General features: G+C 46.5%; 8 protein-coding genes across 8 annotated transcripts; 3 read left to right on the top strand and 5 right to left on the bottom strand.

Moving 5' to 3' along the window:
* Positions 1–983: 983 nt before the first annotated feature.
* On the bottom strand, positions 984–2,384 carry EDB82DRAFT_533070 (Alpha/Beta hydrolase protein). Its single transcript, XM_025730134.2, has 3 exons — positions 2,045–2,384; positions 1,792–1,989; positions 984–1,741 (listed from the first exon to the last, which is right to left on the bottom strand). Exons 1-3 carry the CDS (start codon positions 2,367–2,369, stop codon positions 1,053–1,055), a joined length of 1,212 nt encoding a protein of 403 aa, XP_025589289.1. The 5' UTR covers positions 2,370–2,384; the 3' UTR covers positions 984–1,052.
* Positions 2,385–4,184: 1,800 nt separating this feature from the next.
* EDB82DRAFT_457053 (isoprenoid synthase domain-containing protein) lies at positions 4,185–7,046 on the top strand. The gene is made up of 9 exons (XM_065607854.1): positions 4,185–4,534; positions 4,581–4,609; positions 4,660–4,919; positions 4,967–5,843; positions 5,896–6,050; positions 6,104–6,267; positions 6,322–6,423; positions 6,476–6,621; positions 6,672–7,046. The coding sequence occupies exons 1-9, from the start codon at positions 4,258–4,260 to the stop codon at positions 7,002–7,004; spliced, it is 2,343 nt and encodes a 780-aa protein (XP_065465662.1). The 5' UTR covers positions 4,185–4,257; the 3' UTR covers positions 7,005–7,046.
* A 1,761-nt stretch (positions 7,047–8,807) lies between these two features.
* On the top strand, positions 8,808–11,137 carry EDB82DRAFT_487864 (cytochrome P450). Its single transcript, XM_025730136.2, has 8 exons — positions 8,808–9,342; positions 9,392–9,662; positions 9,714–9,779; positions 9,829–9,904; positions 9,959–10,323; positions 10,430–10,514; positions 10,581–10,741; positions 10,801–11,137. Exons 1-8 carry the CDS (start codon positions 8,928–8,930, stop codon positions 10,964–10,966), a joined length of 1,605 nt encoding a protein of 534 aa, XP_025589291.1. The 5' UTR covers positions 8,808–8,927; the 3' UTR covers positions 10,967–11,137.
* A 373-nt stretch (positions 11,138–11,510) lies between these two features.
* EDB82DRAFT_564963 (cytochrome P450) lies at positions 11,511–13,396 on the bottom strand. Its single transcript, XM_065609797.1, has 3 exons — positions 13,176–13,396; positions 12,011–13,123; positions 11,511–11,954 (listed from the first exon to the last, which is right to left on the bottom strand). The coding sequence occupies exons 1-3, from the start codon at positions 13,269–13,271 to the stop codon at positions 11,604–11,606; spliced, it is 1,560 nt and encodes a 519-aa protein (XP_065465661.1). The 5' UTR covers positions 13,272–13,396; the 3' UTR covers positions 11,511–11,603.
* Positions 13,397–14,380: 984 nt separating this feature from the next.
* EDB82DRAFT_533066 (uncharacterized protein) lies at positions 14,381–16,538 on the bottom strand. The gene is made up of 5 exons (XM_025730138.2): positions 16,333–16,538; positions 15,802–16,281; positions 15,495–15,750; positions 14,635–15,441; positions 14,381–14,587 (listed from the first exon to the last, which is right to left on the bottom strand). Exons 1-5 carry the CDS (start codon positions 16,495–16,497, stop codon positions 14,451–14,453), a joined length of 1,845 nt encoding a protein of 614 aa, XP_025589293.1. The 5' UTR covers positions 16,498–16,538; the 3' UTR covers positions 14,381–14,450.
* Positions 16,539–16,905: 367 nt separating this feature from the next.
* On the top strand, positions 16,906–18,140 carry EDB82DRAFT_487859 (NADP-dependent oxidoreductase domain-containing protein). The gene is made up of 2 exons (XM_025730139.2): positions 16,906–17,464; positions 17,517–18,140. The coding sequence occupies exons 1-2, from the start codon at positions 17,048–17,050 to the stop codon at positions 18,087–18,089; spliced, it is 990 nt and encodes a 329-aa protein (XP_025589294.1). The 5' UTR covers positions 16,906–17,047; the 3' UTR covers positions 18,090–18,140.
* A 680-nt stretch (positions 18,141–18,820) lies between these two features.
* On the bottom strand, positions 18,821–21,583 carry EDB82DRAFT_457050 (uncharacterized protein). Its single transcript, XM_025730141.2, has 6 exons — positions 21,152–21,583; positions 21,063–21,086; positions 20,980–21,006; positions 19,758–20,917; positions 19,438–19,698; positions 18,821–19,387 (listed from the first exon to the last, which is right to left on the bottom strand). The coding sequence occupies exons 1-6, from the start codon at positions 21,204–21,206 to the stop codon at positions 18,926–18,928; spliced, it is 1,989 nt and encodes a 662-aa protein (XP_025589296.1). The 5' UTR covers positions 21,207–21,583; the 3' UTR covers positions 18,821–18,925.
* A 462-nt stretch (positions 21,584–22,045) lies between these two features.
* On the bottom strand, positions 22,046–24,157 carry EDB82DRAFT_487850 (S-adenosyl-L-methionine-dependent methyltransferase). Its single transcript, XM_065608319.1, has 9 exons — positions 23,820–24,157; positions 23,630–23,772; positions 23,541–23,582; positions 23,427–23,493; positions 23,349–23,376; positions 23,285–23,297; positions 23,146–23,235; positions 22,755–23,097; positions 22,046–22,704 (listed from the first exon to the last, which is right to left on the bottom strand). The coding sequence occupies exons 1-9, from the start codon at positions 23,985–23,987 to the stop codon at positions 22,471–22,473; spliced, it is 1,128 nt and encodes a 375-aa protein (XP_065465660.1). The 5' UTR covers positions 23,988–24,157; the 3' UTR covers positions 22,046–22,470.
* Positions 24,158–25,573: the final 1,416 nt, after the last annotated feature.

Genomic DNA, 25,573 nt, shown 5'->3' with positions numbered 1-25,573 from the left:
CAGGGGAGCTGTTTCTGTTAAGGGGTCCATAGACGATGGGAAATTGATGCAAAGGGGGTGCGCGAAACATGAACTGAGCAGGCAATCGCCGATTCTGGCAGGGGATCTTTGTGGAGATTTCCGATCTCAACGATGGGCTCATTAGATAGTCTCCATTTGCGTTGGACCTTGAGGGGCTGTTTTACAGTAGCGTAGCTGGGTCACGGTTTATCATCCGAAATATATGACGAAGTGTATTATCTTCGATTGGTTCTCAGATATTTGGTAAATAGGTCGTAAAGGGGTCGTGTGTAACGCTCATATGTAGGGCGTAGTCATTGTTTAATCATTCATAACGCCTTTTACCTTCAATCAATATGAGAAATCGGCAACTTTGAGGCCAGGGGATGGCCTCAGGGTATCAGAAAAAGTGACTGCTGGAAGCACAAGAGACGAAATTAGTAGGCCACTTTATGCCCCTTAGGCTATAGTTCTTAGACTACTTATTTTTATACCCTAAGACTTCGGAGGCCATTTTTTCTGCTACCCAGTAGGATGGCTACACTGTGGTTAACATGCTAGCAGCTGGTGCTATCCCTCCTGACTTCGTAAAATAACAGAAACGTGAGTTTGACAGCCTTGAGTACCTCTGTATCTCAGTTTGAGTCTCGCATATGGGATATACGTCTTCCAGGACTCCATGCCCAGTGCATCTTTCTCCTTCATTATGCCCCGGCAAGTTCTCAGACCTTGAGATTTCGGGCTGAAGAGGCCTATTGGAGTCGACACTCTTAGTTTAAAAACTTCGCTACATGTCTTGTGCAATTTGAATTATATCGCCGACTCATGATCAACTTCCCGTTCATTGTGTGGACGTCGCGCTGTTAGTGGGAACGATGTTAATACAAAACTAGAAATGTTAGAGGAAACTTATATCACGGGAACACAGTATAAAGATCTATTTGATACAGATGTAGTTTCGATTGAGTATTGGGTTTGCAAAGTGCTAATACGGCAACAGATGCAGTTGGGTTCACCAAATTAGATTTGCTACAAAACGGGGACAGACAGTTCTATCCCAGCTTCTCGATAACCTCTTTGCCCAATCCACTCTTATTAAACATCTCTCTCAAATCCTCCACCAGCTCTTCAGGCCTCTCAATCGAAGCAAAATGCCCGCCACTTGTATGGATCTTCTCAAAGGCAATGGGTCCCAAAGTCCTTCCCCATGTCCTCGGAACAAAGACGATGTCTTTGGGGAAGTATGAAAGTCCAAGAGGAACATTGGGAACCCAGTCATTGATCTTCTTTGTTAGATCCTGGTCCGCATGTCTACTTTCATAGTAGATCCTACAACTTGCGGCCGGCCCTGCCTTGGAGAACTGGTAGAGAGAAACCCATGTCAGAATCTCATCGTCTGTCCACTTGTAGTCATCAGTCCAGTCATGGAGCTTCTCGTAAGTCCATGAAAGCAAGGCCACAGGTGAGTCAGCGAGACCAAACCCTATAGTAGAGGGTTTGCTGCTCATTATTAGATTGTAGGCGAGACCTTCGTTGTAGAAATGCTTCATTTGTTCAATTCCTTGCTTCTCCAGAGGAGTGAAAGGAGAGAGCCAGAAGCGAAGGAACTGCCATGGAGTCTTCAAAGGGTTAGGAGGGCTGACGGCTGGAATCATGCTCAAATGCGAGGCGAGGCAGTGCTCCGGGTATTGAGAACCGATCAGCCGAGTGATGATATAACCCCAATCACCTCCTTGAGTGACTACTGCAGTGTTAGTGGTACATACAGAACTGAAATACTGTGAACAGTACCATATTTGTTGTATCCCAGCTTGAGCATCAGCTTGTGAAGAGTTTCAGCGTATCGAGGAATTCCAAAACCACTCTTTGATACACCATCCGAGAAGACATGATTAGGCAAAGAAGGCGCGACAACATGGAAAGAAGGTCCATCTTTGGGTTCAGTCAAAAGAGGAAGAATCTTGAGAACTTCAACGAAGCTTCCAGGCCCTGTAGCAATCATCAGTCAAATTCACATTTCTAACAGAAATTCAAGTGAGTTTACAGCCATGGACGAAGAGCAGAGGAATGCTATCGGGTTTGCTGCTTTTCTGGTGCAAGAAGTGAATTTCAAGATCTCCAAAACCATCCACAGATACGTTGGTGGTGAATTGAGGATACTGGTTCAACTTGGCTTCTTGGGCTCTCCAGTCGAATCCATCCTTCCAATATGAAGCGAGACGCTTCACATCACTGAGACTGGCACCGTAGGTCCAGTCGTCAGAGATTTCGCCTTCATTGGGAAATCTTGCGTATTCAAGCTTTGTTTTCAAGACCTCGATGTCCGAGTCTGAAACGTTGATAGTATATGGTTTGATGTCGATAGTCATGGTTGTAGTATTTGGATAACAGGACAATGAACTTGTCAGAGTGGATGTATCAGGGTCTGTCTGGTGGATTTTATATACTTTGGGTGTCTGAGCTGATAGACTAGCCTGATTGATCGTCTACCTTAAGTTAACTACTCCATAAGCACTAAATTATCTCTATTGTTTAAGAAATATCTTGGCAATAGTAAAAAATTAATGGAAATTGCTTTCGTTCAAATATCACATATACTGCAGAATTTACTAGTCGCAATGTTATGACCCTTCTTCTCTCCCATCACACGGAAATGAAGAACCTCGGGTACGTAGTATTCTGAATCGTCATATTTCCCTCAACTTCACTAACATTGCTAGATTCACGATTCATTAAGCATCAAGTAAAAGACCTCCGTTTTCTTGTTTGTGATAAACCCTGCTCCACGCTTTTGTCAAGCGAAGGGGATGAGGAATGTCTCCACAGAGAGCATATTCCTAGACGAGATGTGGCCAAATGGGGTCAAGATCTTGGATCATACGATTGCCTCTGTGGCCAGCCCTCTCTGCCTAAACTCTACAAAGCCATCATCATGTGGGAGGCCATGATAAGAATCCTGCCCGATTACGTACCATCTACGAGGGGCCGACTCCTTGTGGTTACATGCCACTCCTTTCAGAGGTAAAAGGATCGATTCGGTCTTCACCTTCATACGTCATAATTCGAAGACCGTGAAGGACCTTCTACTCCTAAACAACGAGGCCATACTCCTTACGGTGCAGGTTTTGGTTTTGTCGATCAATCCTCCAGATGCAGACTTGTGAGCGGCGACTTGGCAAATAAGCCTGGAAGCGAAAGTAACTAGTATCAAGAATAACCGCATCTCAAGATAGCGCAAAATGGGTCTATCTATGTGGGGTGTAAGGGCGAGAAGGTCGGAGGATCTTGGATGGGACCAAGTGTTTTGGCTGGGGTGTTGAGATTTGCCATGAGCAAATGCATCTTCGCATCTGATAACCTTGACGAGTGTGAAAATAATGAGATTTAGGAAGGCGGAATAGCCGTTTGGGTAGTATTCTAAGATAGATCAACTGAAGCCCCTTACGTCTTTTCTGTGGAGTATGACCAAGACCATGTTCGCCTACGGAATGCCAAGATGGAAAGACAATTGGACAGTTAGTAATGCGATATGATGTCTTACGGGCGGACAAATGGAAAACCAAGATTTCCATGGTGGTACTGAAGGATCTGATACAAGGTCGTCCTGATACTCCAACAAGATAGCAATTCTCGGCACATACTGACCCATCAAGTCGCCGATCACAAGCGGCGATTCTCGTTAGTGGATCCTTTTATTTTACTATAATCTTCTCTGCCGTGCCCACCATCCTTCTATGGACTGCTGCGCCTAGATTTCGCAGAATCCTTCTCCAATCCCCTGTGACGGTAAACATGGATCGTTTAACGACACTGCACCACCACCACAGGATGAGACTTTTACTTGGTTCTTCTAGGCGACCAGATAAAAGATTGATTCCGAAACACTAAGTTCGGACTTTTTCTTCACACTCCCATAATAATGTCTTACAGGGGCTGGATGCACTTGGGCGTGCCGCGTGGGATTCAGGATCACGACCCTTGTCAGCGGATACTGCCCTTCGCCATCCTCCACTCCTCATGATCCTCCGATACATTTACACCCTCTGACGGAATTGCGAGCAGCAAATCTCTAGGCATGTTGAAACGCCTGCATCTTGGAGTCGAAGAGAGAAAATGGCGAAGTTGGAAGACATAAAAGCAACAAAATAGAACCAAAACGTACGATCGATATACTCAAAAAGAAGCGGAAATATTCGTTTTCAACTTATCCACCCCCGTTTTTATCTTTTTATCATTTCCCCCACAAACATTATTACAATGGACTTCACATACCGCTACTCGTTTGAGCCTACGGACTACGACACTGACGGTCTCTGTGATGGTGTTCCAGTGCGTATGCACAAGGGTGCAGACTTGGATGAGGTTGCCATCTTCAAGGCTCAGTATGACTGGGAGAAGCATGTTGGTCCTAAGCTGCCTTTCCGAGGTGCATTGGGGCCAAGACACAACTTCATCTGTCTTACTCTACCAGAGTGTTTGCCCGAGAGACTAGAGATTGTTTCCTATGCGAATGAGTTTGCCTTTCTTCACGATGGTGAGTTTCACTTTAGCCTTGGACACATCATTTCTAACCAGTATAGATATCACTGATGTTGAGTCAGCCGAGACAGTAAGATTTTTTACCTTATATATACCATTGACTCATGCTAACAGTCAAAGGTTGCTGCTGAGAACGATGAATTCCTTGACGCACTTCAACAGGGTGTGAGAGACGGTGATATCCAGAGCCGTGAGTCTGGAAAACGTCATCTCCAGGCTTGGATCTTCAAATCCATGGTGGCCATTGACCGAGACCGAGCAGTGGCAGCCATGAACGCTTGGGCCACCTTTATCAACACTGGTGCAGGATGCGCCCATGATACAAACTTCAAGACACTTGACGAGTATCTCCACTACAGAGCTACTGATGTCGGTTACATGTAAGTTACTTGACTTTTTATTTTCTGCAATCACTGACAGGCCACAGGTTCTGGCACGCTCTCATCATCTTTGGATGTGCTATCACAATTCCTGAACATGAGATTGAGCTATGCCATCAACTTGCTCTTCCAGCCATCATGTCCGTGACTTTGACAAATGATATCTGGTCATATGGAAAGGAAGCAGAGGCAGCTGAGAAGTCCGGCAAGCCCGGAGACTTTGTCAATGCTCTCGTTGTTCTGATGAGGGAGCACAACTGCTCCATTGAAGAAGCCGAGCGCCTCTGCAGAGCACGAAACAAGATCGAAGTAGCCAAGTGTCTCCAAGTCACAAAGGAGACACGAGAGCGAACAGACGTTTCTCAGGATCTCAAGGACTACCTATACCACATGTTGTTTGGTGTCAGCGGAAACGCTATCTGGAGTACTCAGTGCCGAAGATATGACATGAACGCGCCTTACAATGAGAGGCAACAGGCCAGACTCAAGCAAACCAAAGAGGAGCTTAATTCCACGTATAACCCTGTTCAGGCTTCCAAGGAGGCCATGATGGATTCTACTCGTCCTGAGATCCACAGACTACCTACTCCCGATAGCCCTGCTAAGGAGAGCTTTGCTGTTCGTTCCTTGGTTAATGGCAGTGGGGAGTACAATGGCAACAGCTATGTCAACGGCACCAAGACGAATGGTGTCCATGGAGCCAACAGAGTCACCAACGGTTTGTCTCAGTCTGCTCAGCACGGCCACTCAGCCACAAATGGAGTTGACGAGCGTCCGTCTATTGAGAGACATGCCTCAATCAAGCGAGCTACCTCGGCGGACGATACCAATTGGACAGCGCACAAGAAGGTGGATAGTGGGGCCGACCACAAGAAGACACTGTCTGATATCATGTTGCAAGAATTGCCTCCCATGGAAGACGATGTAAGTTCAGGACAATCAGTTTTTTTAATTTGCAGCTGCTAACTAGATACAGGTCGTCATGGAGCCATACCGATATCTATGTTCTCTTCCATCAAAGGGAGTCAGAAACAAGACCATTGACGCTCTCAACTTCTGGCTCAGAGTTCCTGCTGAAAATGCCAACACCATCAAGTCTATCACCGAAAGCCTGCACGGATCATCACTTATGTAAGTCGTTTCTCAAGCATAATGGAGTGTTTTGTTAACATTTTTTTTTTTAGGCTTGATGATATTGAGGACCATTCACAACTCCGACGTGGCAAGCCTTCAGCCCATGCTGTTTTCGGCGAGGCGCAGACCATCAACTCTGCAACATTTCAGTACATTCAGTCTGTTAGTCTGATTAGCCAGCTCAACAGCCCCAAGGCTCTGAGCATCTTTGTTGGTAAATCATCGCTGCACGCAATTGGGTCGACATAAACTGACAGGGGTTTCACAGACGAGATTCGACAACTTTTCATTGGTCAGGCTTACGAGCTTCAGTGGACCTCTAACATGATCTGTCCACCTTTGGAGGAGTATTTGCGAATGGTTGACGGAAGTATGTTTCACAATATCCTGAGTTTTGCACGGTATACTGACATTGATGACAGAAACCGGTGGCTTGTTCCGTCTCCTCACCCGTCTCATGGCTGCCGAGTCCACTACTGGAGTAGATGTTGACTTCAGCCGTTTGTGCCAGCTATTTGGTCGCTACTTCCAGATCCGAGACGATTACGCCAACCTCAAGCTCGCAGACGTAAGTCACCTTGTCCGGTTCTATTTACTCACATCACTAACAACTTACAGTACACCGAACAAAAGGGCTTCTGCGAAGACCTTGACGAGGGCAAGTTCTCACTCCCTCTCATCATCGCCTTCAACGAGAACAACAAGGCTCCCAAAGCCGTGGCTCAATTGCGAGGTCTCATGATGCAGCGCTGTGTTAACGGCGGTCTTACCTTCGAACAAAAGGTGCTGGCATTGAATCTCATTGAGGAGGCTGGTGGAATTTCGGGTACTGAGAAGGTGCTCCACTCGCTTTATGGTGAGATGGAGGCTGAGTTGGAGAGGTTGGCTGGTGTGTTTGGCGCGGAGAATCACCAGCTTGAACTTATTCTGGAGATGCTGCGAATAGATTAGATTAGTTTAGTATAAACGAGAATACGGACTGGAATTTAGCACAATGCTTTTTTTTTTTTGTTACACGCCACAATAATCGATAAGGTGAATCACAACTACACCTAAAAGACCTTGATATGTGAGGAGTAAATATGCGTGGAATTCTTATTGGATGTCAAGACAAATCGACATTAAAACATGTTTAAGACTTCACACACATAATACATACTCGCGTCCCTTTCCTTACATCAAGTGTGTTAAAGTGAAAAACAACTCAGTAGGTTGAAATGATGAGATATGTACACTTGGTGTAAGATGAATGTCATAAAAGTACTTAGACAAATTTACTAAGCTCAACTTTGTTTACCCTACACTGCCAGTTTGACTGTGATCCTACGAATTGATGTGTACTCACGAAGTGAGAGATAATACTTCACAACCTGTATCGGTAAATCCGCGACAATGGACACACCTCCGGTCGTTGAGACTTACCCGGTACGGAACACCATGGATAATTATGCTTGACAACAAACGTCATCAGGTATTACGCAATTAACAGATCAGGTTTATTCAAGCTTCAAATCTTAAAAAACAAGTGCCTAGACTGATACCACATAAAGCGCGCGTTGCTCAAGGCTCCTTCGCCAAACAACACACGTAAACCGTCCCCTTTACAAACTTGAGAATGGCTGGACGTGGGATCGGCGTCGTTAACACTCAATGGCGATTGGACAATTAGGTATCGAAGGATTTGCATGTTGGACCTTCGTCAAGTTATCATCTTGGCAAGACGAAAGCCGGAAGGAAGACCTACAGTAATCGGCGATTGATAAGAAAGGCAGTATCGGTGCAACGGCGCCACGGCACCGCGGCTGCTGAATTGCGAGTCAAGAACCAACACGATCTTGCTTTGTGGTGATCCTTTTCCATGGCCATTACCCCTGCATACCATGAGCAAGGTCCTGCACTGACTGAAAAGCTTGGCTGTCAGGATTTGTGGAACAGGGTGTGTACGGCGATCATGATACAGATTCAACCATGCAAGCTCATATGCATCCTCTTCCTTCGAGATCCACTTCCCCTGCTACGGTACGGTCCGGGACGGGTGGCTGGCCTACCGGCGTGTGTGTTACTACCTAGACGTCTCTCCCTTTTTCGTAACTCGTAACGGCGGGAAACAAGGATGGTCAAGAAGGATTCTACATGCAAATTTTAACTAGACATATGAGAATGCACACACCCTCATCCCTACAGCTGAGCCTCAGTCAAGCAGGACCAGCCTTACCGCCGCGCTAGACGACAATCTAGTTAAGTCTCATGTCGTCTACCCTAGTCCATGAGTAAATAACGTTCGATTTTCTCCTTGTGCCAGGATTCCCATTAAAGGATCGTGATCTTTGTTTCGCGTCTTGACGGAGAAGGAATTCCACTGATACAAGACTCCACCCTCCATACATAATTGCTGATTTATCTCTGGTCGTGAGATTTCTCCGACTGAGGATTACATGCATCAGAGAATAAATGTTTTTGAAGATCATGAAGTAAGCGGAGGGCGTGTTTGCTCCTATTGGTAAGTCAGGAACACAATCCGCCCAAATCCTTCAGACCGGCAGTGGCCCACACCTCTTGTAAGAGCCAAGTCCAGTCTTGAGGACCTCCAAGAGGGAGTGAGATTGCACACCAGTAAGCTAGTGACGGAATGAGGACGAAGTACTGAGGAGGTGGCGAAGTTGCCTGTATTCCTTCTCGGCAAATCAAGTAGGTAGATAACCTGCAATGTCATGAAAAACAAACAATGCGATAATGGCGACTAGAATCATTGGTATTACAGACAGGCCTTCATAGCCAGTGCTTTTAATTATTGTGTACACAATTCCCTTCACTTTACACTTTCCTCTTACATTAATCTCCAGTGCCTGTTATCGTTTACCGAGACAGACAAAAATGGAAAGGCTCAAGATGGACAACCTCAACATCAACATCAACGACTGGTTCGAGAAAGACCTACCAGTGACTCCTGACTGGAAGCTCTTTGCTCTAGCCAGTGTTGCTTTTGTTGTTCTTCGATTCGCTTGCATTGTCATCTATCGTCTTTACTTCTCTCCTCTTTCCAAGTTCCCTGGCCCCAAGCTCGCTGCCGCGACACATCTTTATGAGTCTTACTATGACTTTTGGAAGAAAGGACAGTACTACAAAGTGATTCAGCGTATGCATGAGGTCTACGGACCTCTCGTTCGCGTTACGCCTGATGAGCTCTCCATCAACGACACTGATTACTATGACACTGTCTATGTCAACGGTAACGTTCGACGCACTGAGTCTTTCGGCCACTCTTTCGGTGGTGGACTTGGTATTGAAGGTATATTTATCTCAATCCAATTCCCCCAATCACCTAGCTAATTAACCAGACACCTTCTTTGCCTCTCAGGACCATGACCTTCACCGTAAGAGAAGAAAGCCCATTGAGCCTTACTTCTCCCGCAATGGTGTCTTGAAGCTTGAGAATCTCATCGGTGAGCGTGTTGAGAAGTTGTTCCACAAGTTCCATGAGCTCTCTGGTACTGGCGTGGTTGCTCGTCTTGACTATGCCTTTGAGGCCTTCACTGGCGATGTCATGCAGCATATTTGCATTGAGAAGCCTGAGTCCCTGCTCAACAGCGATGACTTTTCGTCTGAGTGGTAAGTAAAATTCGTTTCGTAACTGGACTTCAACTAATCACCAAATCGTAGGTTTGAGATGCTTCGCAATGTTTCCTTGTCAGTACCCCTCATGGGTATGCTTCCATGGCTTGTTCAGTAAGTTTCAAAAGCCTCTTTCACTCAAACCATTATTGACTTTCTGCAGTGTCCTGAAGTTCATCCCTGAGAGCGTCATCATGTGGCTCGCTCCCTCGGCTGCCCACTTCCAGACCTTCCGAGTCGTAAGTCTCTTTCAACCCCCCTTAAATCCTTACCAGATACTAACAATAGCACAGCAAGCTGGTCGCCAAATTGAGCAAGCCAAGCGCGAAAAGTCGGAGAACGATCGCAAAGGTATCGCTACTGTCGGTGGAAAGCCCACACTCTTCCGCTTCCTAGTTCACGAGAGTGGCCTTGCACCCGAGGACCTCAGTACTGAAAGACTTCAGAAGGAAGCAATGGTGCTTCTTGGCGGTGGCACTACCACTACAGCGCGCACTGCTACCATGACTTGTTTCTGGATGCTCAGTATGCCTGAGAAGGGCCAACGTCTTCGTGATGAGCTCAAGGATATCATGGCTGAGTACCCCAAGAAGAAGCCTTCTTTGACTGAGCTTGAGAAACTTCCTTATCTGGGAGCTGTCATCCAAGAGAGCTTGAGGTACGTACTTTTTGACCCAACACCCCTCCTCCAGTACAATCCCTGTCGCTCTGTCAGGGAACCTTGTTTGGTTGAACCAATTAGCGTACTGACCTGAGTCTTCCAGAATGGCATATGGATCCATGCGTCGACTCCCTCGCACTTCTCCCGATGCAGCTCTGCAGTTCAAAGACTGGGTGATCCCTCCTGGGGTAAGTCAAGCATAAAACAGCCAACCTTTTTTTTAATCTCCGTACGCTAATTTTTGTTAACCCCAGACTCCCGTTGGCATGAACGCTTATTATCTGCACACTGATCCCAATGCGTTCCCTGAGCCATTCGAATACAAGCCTGAGAGATGGCTTGAAAATGTAACACCCGCGATGAAGCGCTGTTTTGTGCCCTTTTCGCGTGGCTCGCGCCGATGCCCTGGATCTAGGTATGCCTTATCACCAATTCTGACCAAGAAAATGAACTAATTATTTTACTTTTTTTCAGCTTGGCTCTTGCCGACCTTCATTTTGTTCTTGCGGCCTTGTTCGGGCCAACTGGCCCCAAGTTTGAGTTGTTCGAGTCGGACAGGTCTGACGTGGATGCTATTCACGACTACCTGATGCCGCTTCCTCGATTAGACTCTAAGGGTGTTCGCGTCACCGTCAAGTAATATTTGTTTCGAGTCATGTTTGGTGAGGCTTGACTGGAATATTGGGGAAATTGTGTTCATGAGTGGGTTGAGTTGGGTTGGCGATGAGTTAGTGTGATTTGGACACTTCGAGTAGTCCTTCATTTAAATACCTAGAGAAAACACATTCATTCACAAAACTATTTATTTCCCATGATCAGACTTGAAAACCCATTGTAGTGAAATACCAATTGATGAATTGCTAGTAAAATAAAGATATACATCATAATAGTGATGAAAGCGAAGATAGCCTTGGACAAGCATTCTTTAGTGACAACAATACGATCAACTCAAAAAGATATTTCGTGTCTCCCTTGACTAAACTTTCGATGCCAAATTGCCAAGACATGAAGAAACTGACTCGTGTTTCTGTATAAAGTGATCAAGGCTATAACATCACCAGGGTCGGCCTGAGAGCTTGTCTATGTCCAATACCCTTGATACAGTCACGTTGTATCACCAGTAAACAAGTTATGGGATTTTCATCAGAGTTTCAGCATGTTTATCAAGGTTGTAAAGATAATTTCAATGGTAAATAAACTTTATTCTCAATTCATATCTGATCGACGCCATTTAAATGAAGAAATTGATCGATATATGCCCCTTCAAAATGTTCCTCTTATGGCGCAAAGTCTCTTGGCTTCAAAGTGAGACTGAGAGGCGTCTTGTCCCAAGCCATGAAACATTTCTGATTGGCATGCCAGTTCTCCTGGTTTGGAGCCAACTCATAGTCGAATCTATACAAGATACGACTCACAACGACGCGGATTTCTGCATGAGCCAAATTCTTACCAAGACAATCTCTCATACCGAACCCGAATGGACGGTACACAGAGCGATTGTCGTTGTCATACTTGGGGTTGTGCAGAGGGTGAGAAGGCTGAAGCCATCGCTCCGGAATAAAGTCATCTGGGTCGGCAAAGTTATCAGGGTTGTGGAATGTTCCCCATTGGTAGACAGAAACAACGACCTGTAGTGGTTAGCAACGGTGTTATGACTGAGGTAATGGTAAAAAAAAAGACTCACTCCTTTGGGCAGGTATTTGCCCTCAATCTCGGCGCCAGGGCTAATTCTGGGCGGCGACTCAGCAGCGGGGGGATACACTCTCAGTGCTTCGTCAACAGTGGCGTTGAGGTACTCAAGCTGTTTGGTGGTCTTCATGTTGATTTCACTCTCACTCTTGAACGAGGATCGCACCTCTTCCACCAGTCTCTTGTATGCCACTGGGGAGATACCAAGGTAAAAGAAGAAGCCAGACAGAGCAGTGGTGGTGGTCTCACTCGAAGCTCCAATCAGAACAGGGCAGTCAACAAGGATCTCGGTGTCTGTGAGACCACCACCATCACGGTTGCGTCGCATCAAGAAGCTCATAAAGTCACGGCGACCGGGAGTGGGCTGCTCTCCGAGCTTCATACGCTGCATGGCATGATGGAAGGTCATGTTTCGCTGATCAGCTTCACGCCGAATCTGCTCCTTGCCGGTGAAGAGGAAGTTGACAATGGGTTCGGTGATTGGGTAATGCTTGACAAAGCGGTTCACAGCATTACCCTTGACGGCCCTGAAGAAGTTGGATACCCATGGGTGGTATTCCTGCTTATCGAGGCAATCAAAAGGAGAGGAAAAGACAAGCTCGCCTGCGATATCGAAGAGAAGAAAGTTGATCCAGTCAACAATGTTGATGGGCTCTCCGATCTTGGCACGCTCGCTGAGACGCTGAAGAAGCATGTCCGTGTAGGGTTGGATGACAATTTCCTGCTCAACAAGAGCTTGGTCATTGAACGCAGACCAAAACTGACGCCTGTGACGTCTATGGTTCATCTGGTTGGCACCGAGGATACTCAAGCCATCACCGGGGAAAATGTACTCAGGATACTTGGGGAATTCATCGTCCTTGCCTCTCATGGCATAGACCTGGAACCATCCAATGCTTCCATCGACGGCAAGACGGTTTGGGCCAATGCGAACAATGGGACCATACTCGCGATGCAGACCAGAGACTCTCCAAATCCATGTACCTGAGATGTTGCTCATGTAACGCTCAGGAACGTTGGAGATGGCGAGCCATTTTGGACCAGGGAAGATGGAGAGAGGATGGAACCAAATACGGTAGATGGCTATGGCCGCAAGAGATGTGACCAACTTCGCTACTGTCAGTTTCCAACGTAATTAACTGAGGTCGGAATGTACGTACAAGGCCTGTGGTAATGATGGCAAGGGGTAGCAGCTTCTCATGGTCGAACTTCAGGGAGAAACTCGGAAGTTCCATGGTGGAATAGGAGAGTGTCATTGCTACCGGGCCAGCTTGGGATTGATGCTTGAGTGAGTGCCACTCTTCCCGCTCCTTTCGTCTGTATTTATGTACTCTGTTTCCGGTCGACTCCGCGAATGCCTTGTTTGTTGAGAAGTCTTTCCAGTATTTCCTCACTGAAGCAGGTTAAAAATCCTTCTGAAATTGCCCTCCCCATTTCTCATATTATCCTGATGATGTATTTCCCCTCAAGGGCCAAATCCTTCTGAAAGATCGAGGGCATGTTGCATATCATTTTAGAAAAGGACCCACAGCGTTGTAGCCACCCCCTACCCCCATGTAAGCGGGATTATGTTCCTTGCCTCGGGATTCAGCACTAGCTCCATTCTACACAAGGATTGAAGGACCAAAATCAGGGCGGGAGGAAATCCCCGGCCGGTATTGAGGTAGCTTTGGAGTGCGTTTAGATATGCATGTAAGATCTGAGAGGAGTTAGAGGGTATCCAACTTGGAAGATCATGTCTCCAACTTTCTGCTACAACTGTTACATAGACTGATGAGAGTGAAGGAAGCGGGGAAGAGGGGCTGTCAAGTGTAGAAACAGGGATGTAACATTCGATTTTTGAACAATTTGATCCTCCTTGCCAATGCTAAGGCTAGAAAAGGGAGTATTTGCCAATCAACTGATTAGGAAGGAATGTTGAAGCTTCGCGTATGTGGCTTCCCCCCTTTCCTGTTGTACCATCCCGACACTCTTGGCCTCGAATTGTCACTCATTGCCGCCAATACGTCATTACTGATCAAGATTGTGTAATCCGAGATAACGGAATGTGGGTTGCTGATTGTGTGGACCAATTTGTGAGGTTTTGCGGTGCAAGTTGGCTCCTTGATATCAGATGTTGGATTAGACGGTCATCATTCTGAGAAAGATAGATACGCTATCAATGGAGGAACTTCAGTGTGAGCACACGTAACCGAGTATAACTTATCAGGAATTTCTAGATACATAAGCTGCAATCGATTTTTTGTCTCCTTTAACTTAATATATGAATGAAATTGACCGAGTCTACTTAAAATGATATTGCTTGTAACATTTAATGGTTAACCTAGAGATCAAGATGAAGTAGTAGAGAAATGAACTTGAGATTCAAAGATACAATTTATTCAATGGAGTTTATTTCAACAGCAATTAAATACAACAGCAGGAATCGACAGAATTTACACAACTCTCCAAAACGTTCCTTTGGCAATGCTTCCAATTGCACTCAGTAGTGCCGAAAACAATCCCACAAACCACATAATGATGCTGCTCGTGCCAACCATGGTCATGGGAACGATTGTCATGACGAATGCGCCTAAGAAATGTTAGTAATAGCAATTATAGAGTAGGTGGTTTTCTTACCAAATAGACCCTCACGTCTGGTGATAGTTTCCCAAAGCTCACCGCCAAGAACGTCCACAGCGCCGTCCCACTGGTAAGGTCCAACCACACGGAACTTGGTGTTGAACTGAGCACCAGTCAACCACAAGATAGGCAGACGCCACCAGAGACCAGGGTGCTTAGCACCTGCGTTCCAGCCAGCTCGAACACCGTCCCAGAAAGAGGGAACAGCATTCATATCAAGGGCCAGCTGGTATGCATAAGACTCGTGGTGGACACCGTAGTCGATACGCTTGTGACCATGGAGCTTGAAGTGGTACTCCTCTCTTGAGCTGAGAGATCTGCCTACTTCAGGCTTGACAAGAGTCATGAGCCAAAGCTGGGCTTGAAGTTCTGCAAGAGGAGGAATAGCACCATAGCCAGGACGGACAAAGCCGATGAAGCCAACGGTGGGATCGTTGTGACGCCAAATACAGCGAACATCTGCTTCAGCACAGGTCGGGTAGTTCTCGCCGTTCTTGTTGGCTTCTTCAAAGAATTTGAATTCTTGAGTGTAACCCGTAGCATAGACAACCATGTCAGGCTTCACTGGGCCAAGCTTCTTCATGCGCTCTGCTTCAGGGCGACCGTTCTCCTTGAAATGCATGACACCTTGGTCATCGATGTGAGTTGGCCAAGGAGCCAAGTCGATGTACTTGTTACCTGGGACCTCCTTGACAGGAATCGTGACGATTGCACGGCGAATACGCTCTACAATACCTGGGTTGGTAGGGCGGTAAGGCTCGCTGATATAGTGAAGACACCTCCAGACAGCTTTGTTAAAGAAGCCTGTTTCTAGTCAGCTATGCAGCTCTTTGACATTTGGGATCAAGGTCACTTACTTTGAGATGTGTGGAATCGGTCAGCATCAAGACCTCCAATCCACTGGTCAACTCCAGCAGTAGTCCCAGAGCAGAGCCAGTTAGCCAGCTTAATATTTATGTCTTGGAATCTCCATGTGAAGAGACGATCTCTCAAGAAAGGCGGTAGGTAAGAGTCAAGCAGGGGAGCCTGCCAGCTGACATCAATGGGTAGCTCCTGGGCGTTAGGGTCGGGCTTGTTTCCTAAGATTGGAAATAAGATAGGGTTGGGGATTTTCTACGCCGTGAGTCAGTTTTGGTTTTCCAGGAGTATTCATGGTCATCTAACCTTTGGGGCACCAAGGAAGCCCTGTCTATGACATAGAACAACACGCTTCGTAGGAGAGGTAACAGCGAGATGGGCGATATCCATACCCGTCTCACCAGTACCTAGAACGACAATTTGGCCGCCTTGAGGAAACTCCTCTCTCTTTTTGAACTGGGAAGAGTGCTTGACGGTTTTCACCTTTTCGATACCAGGGACATCGGGAATGTTGGGCGTGACGTGAAGGCCACTGCAGACAGCGACAGCATCACATTCCCAAGTCTTGTCAATACCATCAGGACCACGGTAATGAACGATGTGGCCACCAGCCTGACCTCGCCTGACAGACGTAACAGGCGTTGAAAGGGAAATATTAGGCCAGAGGTTGAAGTGGTCTGTGTACTCTTTCAAGTACCGAATAAACCTTTCAGCGCTCAGAAAATCTGGATCTTCAAGGTCTGCACGCCAGTCAGAGAAGCATGTCAGATACTTTGAAGACACAAGCTAAGCAACCATATTAATGAAAATGTTTTGAGATTTCCGCCTTGTACTTACCTCTGCATCCTCATAGGTACGCTTGGTGAAAGTTCCACCAACTTCATCCTCACGCTCAAAGAGACGGACATCAATGGGATCAATGTCAAAGAACTTGGTAGCTTCTTTGAGGTACTTGAGCGTAACAAGACCTCCAGGTCCAGCGCCAACAACAGCAACACGCATGATGAAAATGAATAGACAAAGAGTAAGTGAGGAAGTTGATATGAGTCGTGATGGGAACGAGACTGGAGAGGGTATAACTACATATCACAACATATACACATGCTGGAATTCATGGCAAGGCTCCCGAAGTCAATCATCTACGGTGGCAAGCAAGGTTACACTTCCCATGCAAGGCAAGGGCGTTATCGGATCCTTCGAAGGAGCAACCTGTTTACTAGAAATACTCCTCTTGGCGTGGGGACGTAAGATTCCCCACGTAGCATATACGATCCCTGCTTAGTTTCCGCACGGAACCTTTCACGCCTCAGGAACGATGGCACAGCAATAAAAAAGTTACCACAAGGTCTGAGATCCTTCGGGGAACATGATGACGCAGCAAGTAAGCGGAGGTCCGCAATCATCTTTCATGATACATCTCCAAGTTCGGAATGTCTGGTATAAATGATGTGACGGCAAAGTTCCAGTCGCTTAGTTGACAATTCTTCACAACAAGACCGACATAGTTCTTCCACTCTGTCAAAGTTCGAAAAATCACCCTCGTCTTTCTGTCATGTCCGAAAACGGTCCCCAGATTATCTTTGGCACGGCCTCAATTGGCTACGGCTCTCTCGCCGAGGAAGATGCTATTCAAAAGTTTCTCCAGGTAGCTTCAGACAATGGTGTCAAGCAACTTGATACTGCTGCTAGCTATCCTACCGAGGAAGCCACAGGCCAAACCGAGGTTCTCCTCGGAAAGGTCAAGTCCAGCGAGCAGAACTGGCTCATTGACACCAGAGTTGCCATCAGCCGTAACCTCCTCGGCTGCCTGGCACCTGAGGCTATTGAGAAGAGCTTGAACACAAGTCTTGAGCGTCTTCACCAAGACTCAGTCAACATTCTCTCAGCCCATATGCCTGATCCAGGTACTTCTCTTGAAGATCAGGCAAGAGGTTTTGATGAGCAGTTCAAAAATGGCAAGTTCAAAAAGGTAAGAACACACAATTCTTACTATTGCAAGCCATAACTAACTCGAATCATAGCTGGGTCTTTGCAACTGGCCTCTCAGTATGATTGAGAAGTACATCGAGATCTGCGATGCTAAGGGCTATATCAAGCCCTCAGTTGCCCAGTACATGTACAACTATATCTGGCGCGGAACAGGAACCAAGATTCTAGAGTTCCTTCGAAAGCATAATATTGCTCTGCACGCCTACAGTCCCCTTGCAGGAGGTTTTCTTACTGGAAAGCCTACCAGCGGTGATACAGCCGGCACACGCTACGGCGAGCCAACCCATCCCCTCACCATCTACAAGTTTATATATGACAAGGAGCCCTTCCACAAGGCTGTCAAGGACCTGTATGGTCTCATCAAGGATGGTGAGGTTGAAAGCACTTCTGATGTTGCTATTCGATGGCTCTACTACCATTCCAAGCTTGAGTCTCAGGATGCCATTATCTTGGGTGGATCAAAGGTTGAGCACTTTGAGAAGAATGTTGCGGCTGTTAAGAAGGGACCTTTACCTGAAAAGGTGCTGAAGGCTCTTGAGGGGTTGGAGGTTACCGAGGCTGGTATGGGCGACGGAAACGTATTTGGTTCAGTTTTCGAACAGTAGATTATCCCTAGTTCCATGTAGTATAAGTGAATGCGAAGTTTTATTCAAAATCAATATATTTCGTTCATAAATTTCTTTTCGTCAGTATATCTAATCACCAATCATCTCAATCGTGGGAGCTCTTCGCCAAGTCATCAGTGATCAATATCTTGACAGTGAGATGAGGATACTCGACAGCCATTTTTGCCAATCTGGCTATGATCATATATCCCTTATTCTTGTCACCTGTGAGACGAGATAAACCGTCGATTCTCATGACAACTATATCACGCTCTGGTAGACACTAAAGACACTCGTTTAGAAGCTTGAGGGTATATTTTAGCTCATTCTTCGATTTTCGTTTGATATGACATTTGCGCAAGAAGCTCAGGTCGGCATCTGGCCGTTTTTCGACAAGGAACTTGGGAAGCTGCGCTTTGAAGCTGTTTAGAAGAGACATGAGTCCTGAGTCATGGGCATGAAGAGAGTTGGTAGTGCGGAGTCTGCAAAAGAAGCTTAGGACTTGTCGTCTGATTCAGAGGAAGATGATGAGTCTGAAGGGGCAGATAAGACGGTTAGTGAGAAATGGGACAAGGGAAAGAGTAGCAACTGAGATGTAAGCAACGGCTATCGATTGCAACCAGATACGCGTAACACTAGTAACAAGAATATAGACATACATCCATTGTGACACTAAATGGCAACCTGGCATTGATATCATGTGGAAGAGAACCAAAGTGAACGTTGTGAGCTTCATGAGAAAATAAACGTGTTAATTAATACTGATATAGACATTTCTCTAAACAATTCGTTTCCCTTTCTAAACCCATTTTTCTTTTCTTTTCCCATTACGTGACTTAACCACTCTTGACAATAGTAATAATCTTCTCGACACACGAAGGGTCAGAAAGTGTGCTGATATCGCCAAGCTGATCCTCCTCACCCATGACAATCTTTCTCAAGACACGTCTCATGATCTTTCCGGATCGAGTCTTGGGAAGATCGGGCACAACAAAGATCTTCTTGGGGGCGGCAAAGGGGCCGATGCTGTTGCGGACCTGCAGTCTCAGCTCGGCGTGAACTTCGGTCTCCTTGGAACGGAAAGCCTCCTTGAGGCAGACAAAGGCGATAACGGATTGACCAGTGACTTCGTCAGCAACACCCACAACGGCGGACTCGGCAACAGCGGCGTGCTCAACCATGGCGGCTTCGATTTCAGCGGTTGAGAGACGGTGACCGCTAACGTTGATGACGTCGTCAACACGGCCACGGATCCAGTAGAAGCCATCCTCATCACGGGCAGCTCCGTCACCAGTGAACTGTGACATCGTTAGTAGCTATCATCTTGTTGACTGAGATGGTGACTTACGTAGTAACCTGGGTAAACCTTGAGGTAGGTCTCCTCGAATCTTTGGTGGTCACCGTAGACTGTGCGAGCCATGCTAGGCCATGAAGACTTGAAAGCGAGAACGCCCTCGACGCCGTTTCCTTGCAGCTCGACACCAGAGACGGGGTCAATCAGAACAGTGTCGATACCGAAGAAGGGCAAGCATGCGGATCCAGGCTTGGTAGGCGTGACACCAGCCAGGGGAGTAACAACATGAGAACCAGTCTCAGTTTGCCAGTAAGTCTGCCATGCCAGTTAGTTTCGTCGCTCTCGTCAAAACAAAAAAATGAAATTCAACTCACGTCAACAATGTAACAGTTGCCCTTTCCGATAATGTCGTAGTACCACTTCCAAATCTCGGGAGCAATAGGCTCACCAACTGAGCCCAGAACACGAAGGCTGTTGGTGTCGTGATCAACAGGATCGGAACCAGCTCGCTTCAGCAGGCGGAGAGCAGTAGGTGCAACGTAGAAGTGAGTGATCTTGTGATTGGCGATAACATCCCAGAAACGAGAAGCGTTAGGGAAAGTTGGTGTTCCTTCAAAAACAACGGTAGAGACACCCAAGAGAAGAGGTGCGTACACAACGTAGGTGTGGCCTGTGATCCAACCAACATCGCCTGCGCAGAAGTATCGGTCCTGGTCGTGAATGTCGAAAACGTACTTGCCCGTGGCGGCTGCTCCGACGAGGTAACCACCAGTTGTGTGCAAGACACCCTTGGGCTTGCCGGTTGATCCAGAGGTGTAAAGGAGGAAGAGAGGATCCTCAGCGTCCATGGCCTCGGGGGCGATATAGCTGGGCCACTTGGCGACTTGCTCGTGCCACCAGTGATCCCGTCCCTCGACCCAAGCGACATCGGCACCGGTTCTCTTGAAAACGAGAGTCTGAACGCCCTCGAGAGTCGACAGGGCCTCGTCAACAATCTTCTTGATACCGATCGTTCGGCCACCTCGCTGGCTCTCGTCAGCGGTAATGACAACCTTGCTCTTGGCGTTCTCGACGCGATCCCTCAGGGAACCAGCTGAAAATCCAGCGAAAACGACAGAGTGAACAGCGCCGATACGGGTACAGGCGAGGATGGCGACCAGAGCCTCAGGAATCATGGGCATGTAAATGGCAACGGTGTCGCCCTTTTTCACGCCGAGATCCTTAAGAGCCCATGAAACCTTGCTGACCTGCTTAAGAAGCTCTCCGTAGGTGATGGACTTGCCATTGGTGCCGTCGTCAGTCTCGTGAATGATGGCGACCTTGTTGGGGTTCTTGAGCGCATGGCGGTCCACGCAGTTGAAAGAAGCGTTCAGCTTTCCGCCCAGAAACCAAGAAGGGTTGCCCTCGATGAGAGAGCCGCTCTTGACGGTGTGAAAATCACGCTCCCACGTGAGAAGGTCGCGGGCGAGGTTTCCCCAGAAAGCATCAGGTTCCGTCACGGAGAGCTGGTGCATCTGTTGGTACTCCTCCAGGCCTAAAACGCGAAAGTTAGCTCGAGTGTCTCCAAATTTTCATATTTGGGGTAATTGAACGTACTGCCGATATGAGGCTTGCTGGGGTGGCCTTAATTTCACTGTCAGCATGCATTTAAAAATTGAAAACTCCGTGGTTCAACGCACGAGCGAGCATGTTGTCGGGAAGGTCTAGATACAAAGTCAGTTCAATCGTCCAGAATTAAGCAAATTTTTATAGGGGGTGGGTAACATACACAAATCCTGTCCATCACCGTTGGCAACGGATTGTGTCGGTAGGTTTTGACGCATGATTAGGCGGTATTTGGATTGTGAATACACTGTAAAGAATAAAAAGGCTGGGAATAAGAAGAAGAAGGGAAAAAGGTTTTGTACAAGTGTCTCGGTAGTGCGAAATCGGGGGGAGATATTGTTTATTATCCCGAAGAAGAGGCTGAGAGATGGGAAAAAAGGGGCGGTCGAGGAATATTATGTCAGCAGAGAAAAGAGAAGAGAGAGGGTCTCCCCTTTGGTCCGTGGGATATCCTTGTTGAAGTATGGGTACAGTCACTATGACGCGGGCCGTTCGTTCGTCGGTTTTTGATGGTGAGATCAATTTTTGGAATGAAAAGTGGTTTAGGCTACCAATCAGAAGATGAGGCTGCAGATCAACAAAAACGCCCCAGATGGTTGAGTAGGAGTATCTCTAGGCTACGCCACGGTCAAGTTATCCTTGGTGGCTTTAAATATTTGTGCTCAATTTGAGACATGTGTATCGTATGTCTACTGAGTAATAGCCTTATTGATATTCCCTTGCTGCCTCGGTCATTTGTTATCTTACCACTGAACAAGAAATTAGGTTAGGCCAGACACTCTTTTTTCTGCCGCTGTCATCAGGCCTACCGCTCTGACGGCTTGGCGATCATTCCACTAATTCCCCCTTGCGGAAATAGCAGCCACCATCTGCAGTTCGTTTAAATGCACCGCCAGCTTGGTCTGCTCTATTTCTGTTTCTGACAGGCCAGGCCTCGTACAAGGTACACGTCAATTGCAGTGGCACGTGAGAACAATAATAAGGGCTTCCAATGGCTTGTGATAATGACAATAAATGAGGCCGACTCTAAATAATCCATGCAATCAATAAATGGTCAGAGCTTTATTATTGTCTAGGGTATTTTTGTCTCTAGACCAGGTTTTGTTGAGAGACATTCCCAACAAAGGCCAGAATTAAGCCGAGCCCACTGTAGGAACAGAACAGAAAAAAATGGAATTCGGTCAGGTGACTTGCAGTGTACAGTCTCGTGATATTCTCACCTTTCGATGGCTGAGAATATCACCTGCGAGTCAGTATCATCACGACTTCCGAGGTTGGACATTTATGAAGTCATTTATGACTGCCACATGTTAATTGCCACGATCATGGTAAAATCACAATCACAACATCCGTTCCCCCGATTCATCTCAATGTCAAGGCTTTACTCACTGAGAACAAACAATTATGTGAATGAAAGTGAATAATTTTATCATCGATGAGCCGCTCGTCCGCACAATCAAGATTGATCAGCACACGACATATCTACTCCGGCTTCCGACCATATACAACGCGCTGTCGGTAGAACGGATGAAACTTCCCTGAACGAACTTCCTTTCTCAATTGGGCACAGTAAAGCACAACATCGTCTCTCGACCACCCAAGAACCATGTTAGCCATGTACATGACATATCCCTCGTAGTCCTGCTCCAGAGCAGCTTCAGCAAACTGGCCGATTTCTTTAAGCCGAGGGTCCTTTGGCCAGCTTCCAATAGGTGCCTAGACGGTCATCAATACTGGAAACAAAACAATAGCAACGCGTCACATACCTTGAAATCCCAAACTTGAACATCGACAAATCCAGCTTCCTCCATGCCCTTCTGTTGCAGGTCCTTATCTATAATCTCAAAAGTGCGATTGAGCTTCCTGCCGCCTTCGATAAAGAACTTTCCCCATTCGTTAATAGCGCAGCCTTCAGTTACACTGCCGTCGTCGCTTTCCATCCTAGGCGAGGCCTCATAACTTTCAACCCAGCCGCCAGGCTTGCAGGCTCTATATGCCTCTCTGAACAGAGCATTCCAATCGCTGATACTTCCGTAGAGGTAGCGCATATATATATAATCAAAAATTCCCGGTTGAAAGGTCCATTCTTGAGTGCAATCTTCGATTTCGCTAGTAATGTTAGATGGTGACATAAAACAGCTGGATCCAGTTGCTTACAACTTCAGGTTGGGAGGGATCCAGTCAGGTTGAATTGGAGAGATATCAGTTCCTGTCACCTCGGCGTTGGGATACTCATCGGCAAAGTCACTAGACCAGTTAGTGAACCACCCTCCAATGATGAGATGAACAGTCTTACATCGCCCAGATACCTATTCAAAAATCAGTTTATTTCTACTGTTCCAATCACACGCAGGACTCACCCGTTCCTGTCCCAACATCCAATACCGTCTATGTTGGTTTTAGTGGCAGAGTACCACACCCAAGAGTACTGCACGTACCTGGATGTCATCTTTTAATGGCGCCAAGTAAAGCTTGCCTTCTAACGACAGAGACAAGAGATGATGCCTTTTCCTAGTGAGCTGATAGCCCCTCTATAAGATGATCCTACTTACCCTATGTCCATAGACTCTCTATGATGCTCATCGTTCGGCGTCCTATCGATCATCAGCCCCGACTACCAACCTGTCGCGGTTTTCTTTACCAGTATTCAGCGTTCCCTCGCTCAGAGTGATATGTTCTTCCATTGATTGTCCGGTAGTGAAGGATACTTGAGGATATAGACTCGGTTGAGCTTGCAACATCGTCGCCAACAGCTGAATCTGCATCATCGTCTCCTGGCACATTCTACATAGTTTTAGAAATAAATCGCAGCGGTGTTGGCTTTGACTCACTTCTCCCGTCAAACTGGCCCAGTGCTCAGGGTTGTGGAAGTCTTCGTCTGGTGCGGTTGATGCTTCGGCAGGGGTTTCTTCTGTGGCAGTTGCAGGTGGTCCTGAAGCAGGTGATGCAGGGGTTGGTACTTCTGGAGAGCCCTCCACTTCAGCAGGGCGTTCTACCATTTCAAGAGTATTTTCAAAGATGTATGGCAAACATTAGTAAACAAAAGACCTCACCTTGATATATAACAATTTGAGTGTTATTTGACAGCGCAGTCACGTTACATCGGTATGGCCGGAGCCCTGTATTCGCAACCCCGCCTTGTCGGTAATGCAGTCCTGATTTCTCATTATTTCCATCTTTTTAACAGGCTCAAGAGTCAATGATTGTCGTTCCTGTGGTAGATATTTTGGTGGAGCAGCATGATGCGAACCTCTGGTTGCTTGCCACGTCACTCCACCAGTTCGCGTACAGAATCTTTGAGGCTCGTTGATGACTAGGTATTTGACAGTGTGCATAGAATAGCAGTGCGACAACGTATGTTGATAATTACTCATATATATCCTCAACATTCTGTCAGGTTAAACCATGTATGAGGCAGAAGCATACCGAGAGGCTGTTGTTAAGTTGATGGATACGACAACATGAGCTGGTATCTGGGTCGCTAGGCCATACTTTCTCATTAAGGAAGCAAAGCGATGGCCCATTTGCTGGATCTGTAGAGCTGCTTCCGTTACGCAGAGTGCTTTCTCAGTATAGATATATCTAGTTCGCAGAACCTCACAATTCAGGACTTGTCATACTCATCTAGGAACCATTGGAAAATGGTTTTGCATCAACATATAGAATCAGATGTTTGGTTATTGCCCTGACAGTCACATATATTTTTGGTGGGAAAGTAAGTTATTGAGAGGACCTTGATTTAATATGATGAGTTTTTAATCTATATGGATATTTTGTTAAATATTAGAGTTAGTGAGAGGCTTGGACTTGCATTTGCTAGTAAAGTACAGAAATAAAAATAGAATCAGAAGTGATTTCCTCAAATAGGTACAAATTGGAATGATCCTTGGATAAAAATAATTTGAGAACTACCGATTCAAAATAATGGAGGAAGGTGTTATCAGCTGACAAGTGAGAATGAGGAGCATTAAGAGTCCAGAACAAGTTGTTTGGAGTGTTTAAAGAAGTCAGTCCTAGCTGTCGAACACACCTTTATAGTTAAAATCTTTTTACGTAAGGCATAATGATTTACCGGCAGCGCAGGTGAATAACATAGAACGAACAGGATCAATGAAACGCAGTGCTAGGGTAGCCTAAGCAAGATAGCTCCTATCATACTTGAGCCTGCATTGTGGTGCGGCTAGGTGCGACGATTCAAGTTGCCTAGCATCCAACCAGATCATATATTCTAAAAATAGCAGGTAGCGCTTTGAGCATGAACGACGATGCTGTTTTAGGTATCAAGACGTCCAATCACTTCATGCCAGTTTATAAACATTATGATTCTTTATGATACGGTGGATCATCAGAATATGGCACTCCATCATTATTGTCAGACAGGGTAACCCATTCGCAACGAGAACTGCCGAAACCATGACAATATTAGGTTTATTTGTAGCTTTCATTAATGCAGAGCATAACGAGACAGACGTCACTACTTACGTGGGGTCTTTACTTGAAAATGTAGCACCGGAGATTGGAGTAAAGGGCGACCAGAAACAAAGATAGATACAGGGCCACGTAGAGAGACGCGCCTTGCTCAATG

This window comes from Fusarium venenatum (assembly GCF_020744135.1).
Source record: "Fusarium venenatum strain MPI-CAGE-CH-0201 chromosome Unknown EDB82scaffold_1, whole genome shotgun sequence".
Classification (NCBI taxonomy): domain Eukaryota; kingdom Fungi; phylum Ascomycota; class Sordariomycetes; order Hypocreales; family Nectriaceae; genus Fusarium; species Fusarium venenatum.
The sequence above is the reverse complement of the archived record's forward strand: the minus strand, read 5'-3'. Positions and strand labels throughout refer to the sequence as shown.

Bases quoted from the DNA above. Each gene is read 5' to 3' on its own strand.
- EDB82DRAFT_533070 (XM_025730134.2), bottom strand. From the start codon at position 2,369: ATGACTATCGACATCAAACCATATACTATCAACGTTTCAGACTCGGAC. The intron at 1,990-2,044 runs GTAAACTCACTT...TGATTGCTACAG, and splicing joins TCTGCTCTTCGTCCATGGCT to GGCCTGGAAGCTTCGTTGAA. The intron at 1,742-1,791 runs GTACTGTTCACA...ACACTGCAGTAG, and splicing joins GCTGGGATACAACAAATATG to TCACTCAAGGAGGTGATTGG.
- EDB82DRAFT_457053 (XM_065607854.1), top strand. From the start codon at position 4,258: ATGGACTTCACATACCGCTACTCGTTTGAGCCTACGGACTACGACACT. The intron at 4,920-4,966 runs GTAAGTTACTTG...GACAGGCCACAG, and splicing joins GCTACTGATGTCGGTTACAT to GTTCTGGCACGCTCTCATCA. The intron at 6,268-6,321 runs GTAAATCATCGC...GGGGTTTCACAG, and splicing joins GGCTCTGAGCATCTTTGTTG to ACGAGATTCGACAACTTTTC.
- EDB82DRAFT_487864 (XM_025730136.2), top strand. From the start codon at position 8,928: ATGGAAAGGCTCAAGATGGACAACCTCAACATCAACATCAACGACTGG. The intron at 9,343-9,391 runs GTATATTTATCT...CTAATTAACCAG, and splicing joins TGGTGGACTTGGTATTGAAG to ACACCTTCTTTGCCTCTCAG. The intron at 9,663-9,713 runs GTAAGTAAAATT...ACCAAATCGTAG, and splicing joins GATGACTTTTCGTCTGAGTG to GTTTGAGATGCTTCGCAATG.
- EDB82DRAFT_564963 (XM_065609797.1), bottom strand. From the start codon at position 13,271: ATGACACTCTCCTATTCCACCATGGAACTTCCGAGTTTCTCCCTGAAG. The intron at 13,124-13,175 runs GTACGTACATTC...ACAGTAGCGAAG, and splicing joins CCATCATTACCACAGGCCTT to TTGGTCACATCTCTTGCGGC. The intron at 11,955-12,010 runs GTGAGTCTTTTT...TAACCACTACAG, and splicing joins GCAAATACCTGCCCAAAGGA to GTCGTTGTTTCTGTCTACCA.
- EDB82DRAFT_533066 (XM_025730138.2), bottom strand. From the start codon at position 16,497: ATGCGTGTTGCTGTTGTTGGCGCTGGACCTGGAGGTCTTGTTACGCTC. The intron at 16,282-16,332 runs GTAAGTACAAGG...ATGGTTGCTTAG, and splicing joins GTACCTATGAGGATGCAGAG to CTTGTGTCTTCAAAGTATCT. The intron at 14,588-14,634 runs GTAAGAAAACCA...AACATTTCTTAG, and splicing joins CAGACGTGAGGGTCTATTTG to GCGCATTCGTCATGACAATC.
- EDB82DRAFT_487859 (XM_025730139.2), top strand. From the start codon at position 17,048: ATGTCCGAAAACGGTCCCCAGATTATCTTTGGCACGGCCTCAATTGGC. The intron at 17,465-17,516 runs GTAAGAACACAC...CTCGAATCATAG, and splicing joins AAAATGGCAAGTTCAAAAAG to CTGGGTCTTTGCAACTGGCC.
- EDB82DRAFT_457050 (XM_025730141.2), bottom strand. From the start codon at position 21,206: ATGCGTCAAAACCTACCGACACAATCCGTTGCCAACGGTGATGGACAG. The intron at 21,007-21,062 runs GTGCGTTGAACC...AGTGAAATTAAG, and splicing joins TCCCGACAACATGCTCGCTC to GCCACCCCAGCAAGCCTCAT. The intron at 19,388-19,437 runs GTAAGTCACCAT...ACGATGTCACAG, and splicing joins AGGTTTACCCAGGTTACTAC to TTCACTGGTGACGGAGCTGC.
- EDB82DRAFT_487850 (XM_065608319.1), bottom strand. From the start codon at position 23,987: ATGGTAGAACGCCCTGCTGAAGTGGAGGGCTCTCCAGAAGTACCAACC. The intron at 23,773-23,819 runs GTGAGTCAAAGC...AAAACTATGTAG, and splicing joins GGGCCAGTTTGACGGGAGAA to AATGTGCCAGGAGACGATGA. The intron at 22,705-22,754 runs GTATGTGACGCG...ATGACCGTCTAG, and splicing joins TTCAAGTTTGGGATTTCAAG to GCACCTATTGGAAGCTGGCC.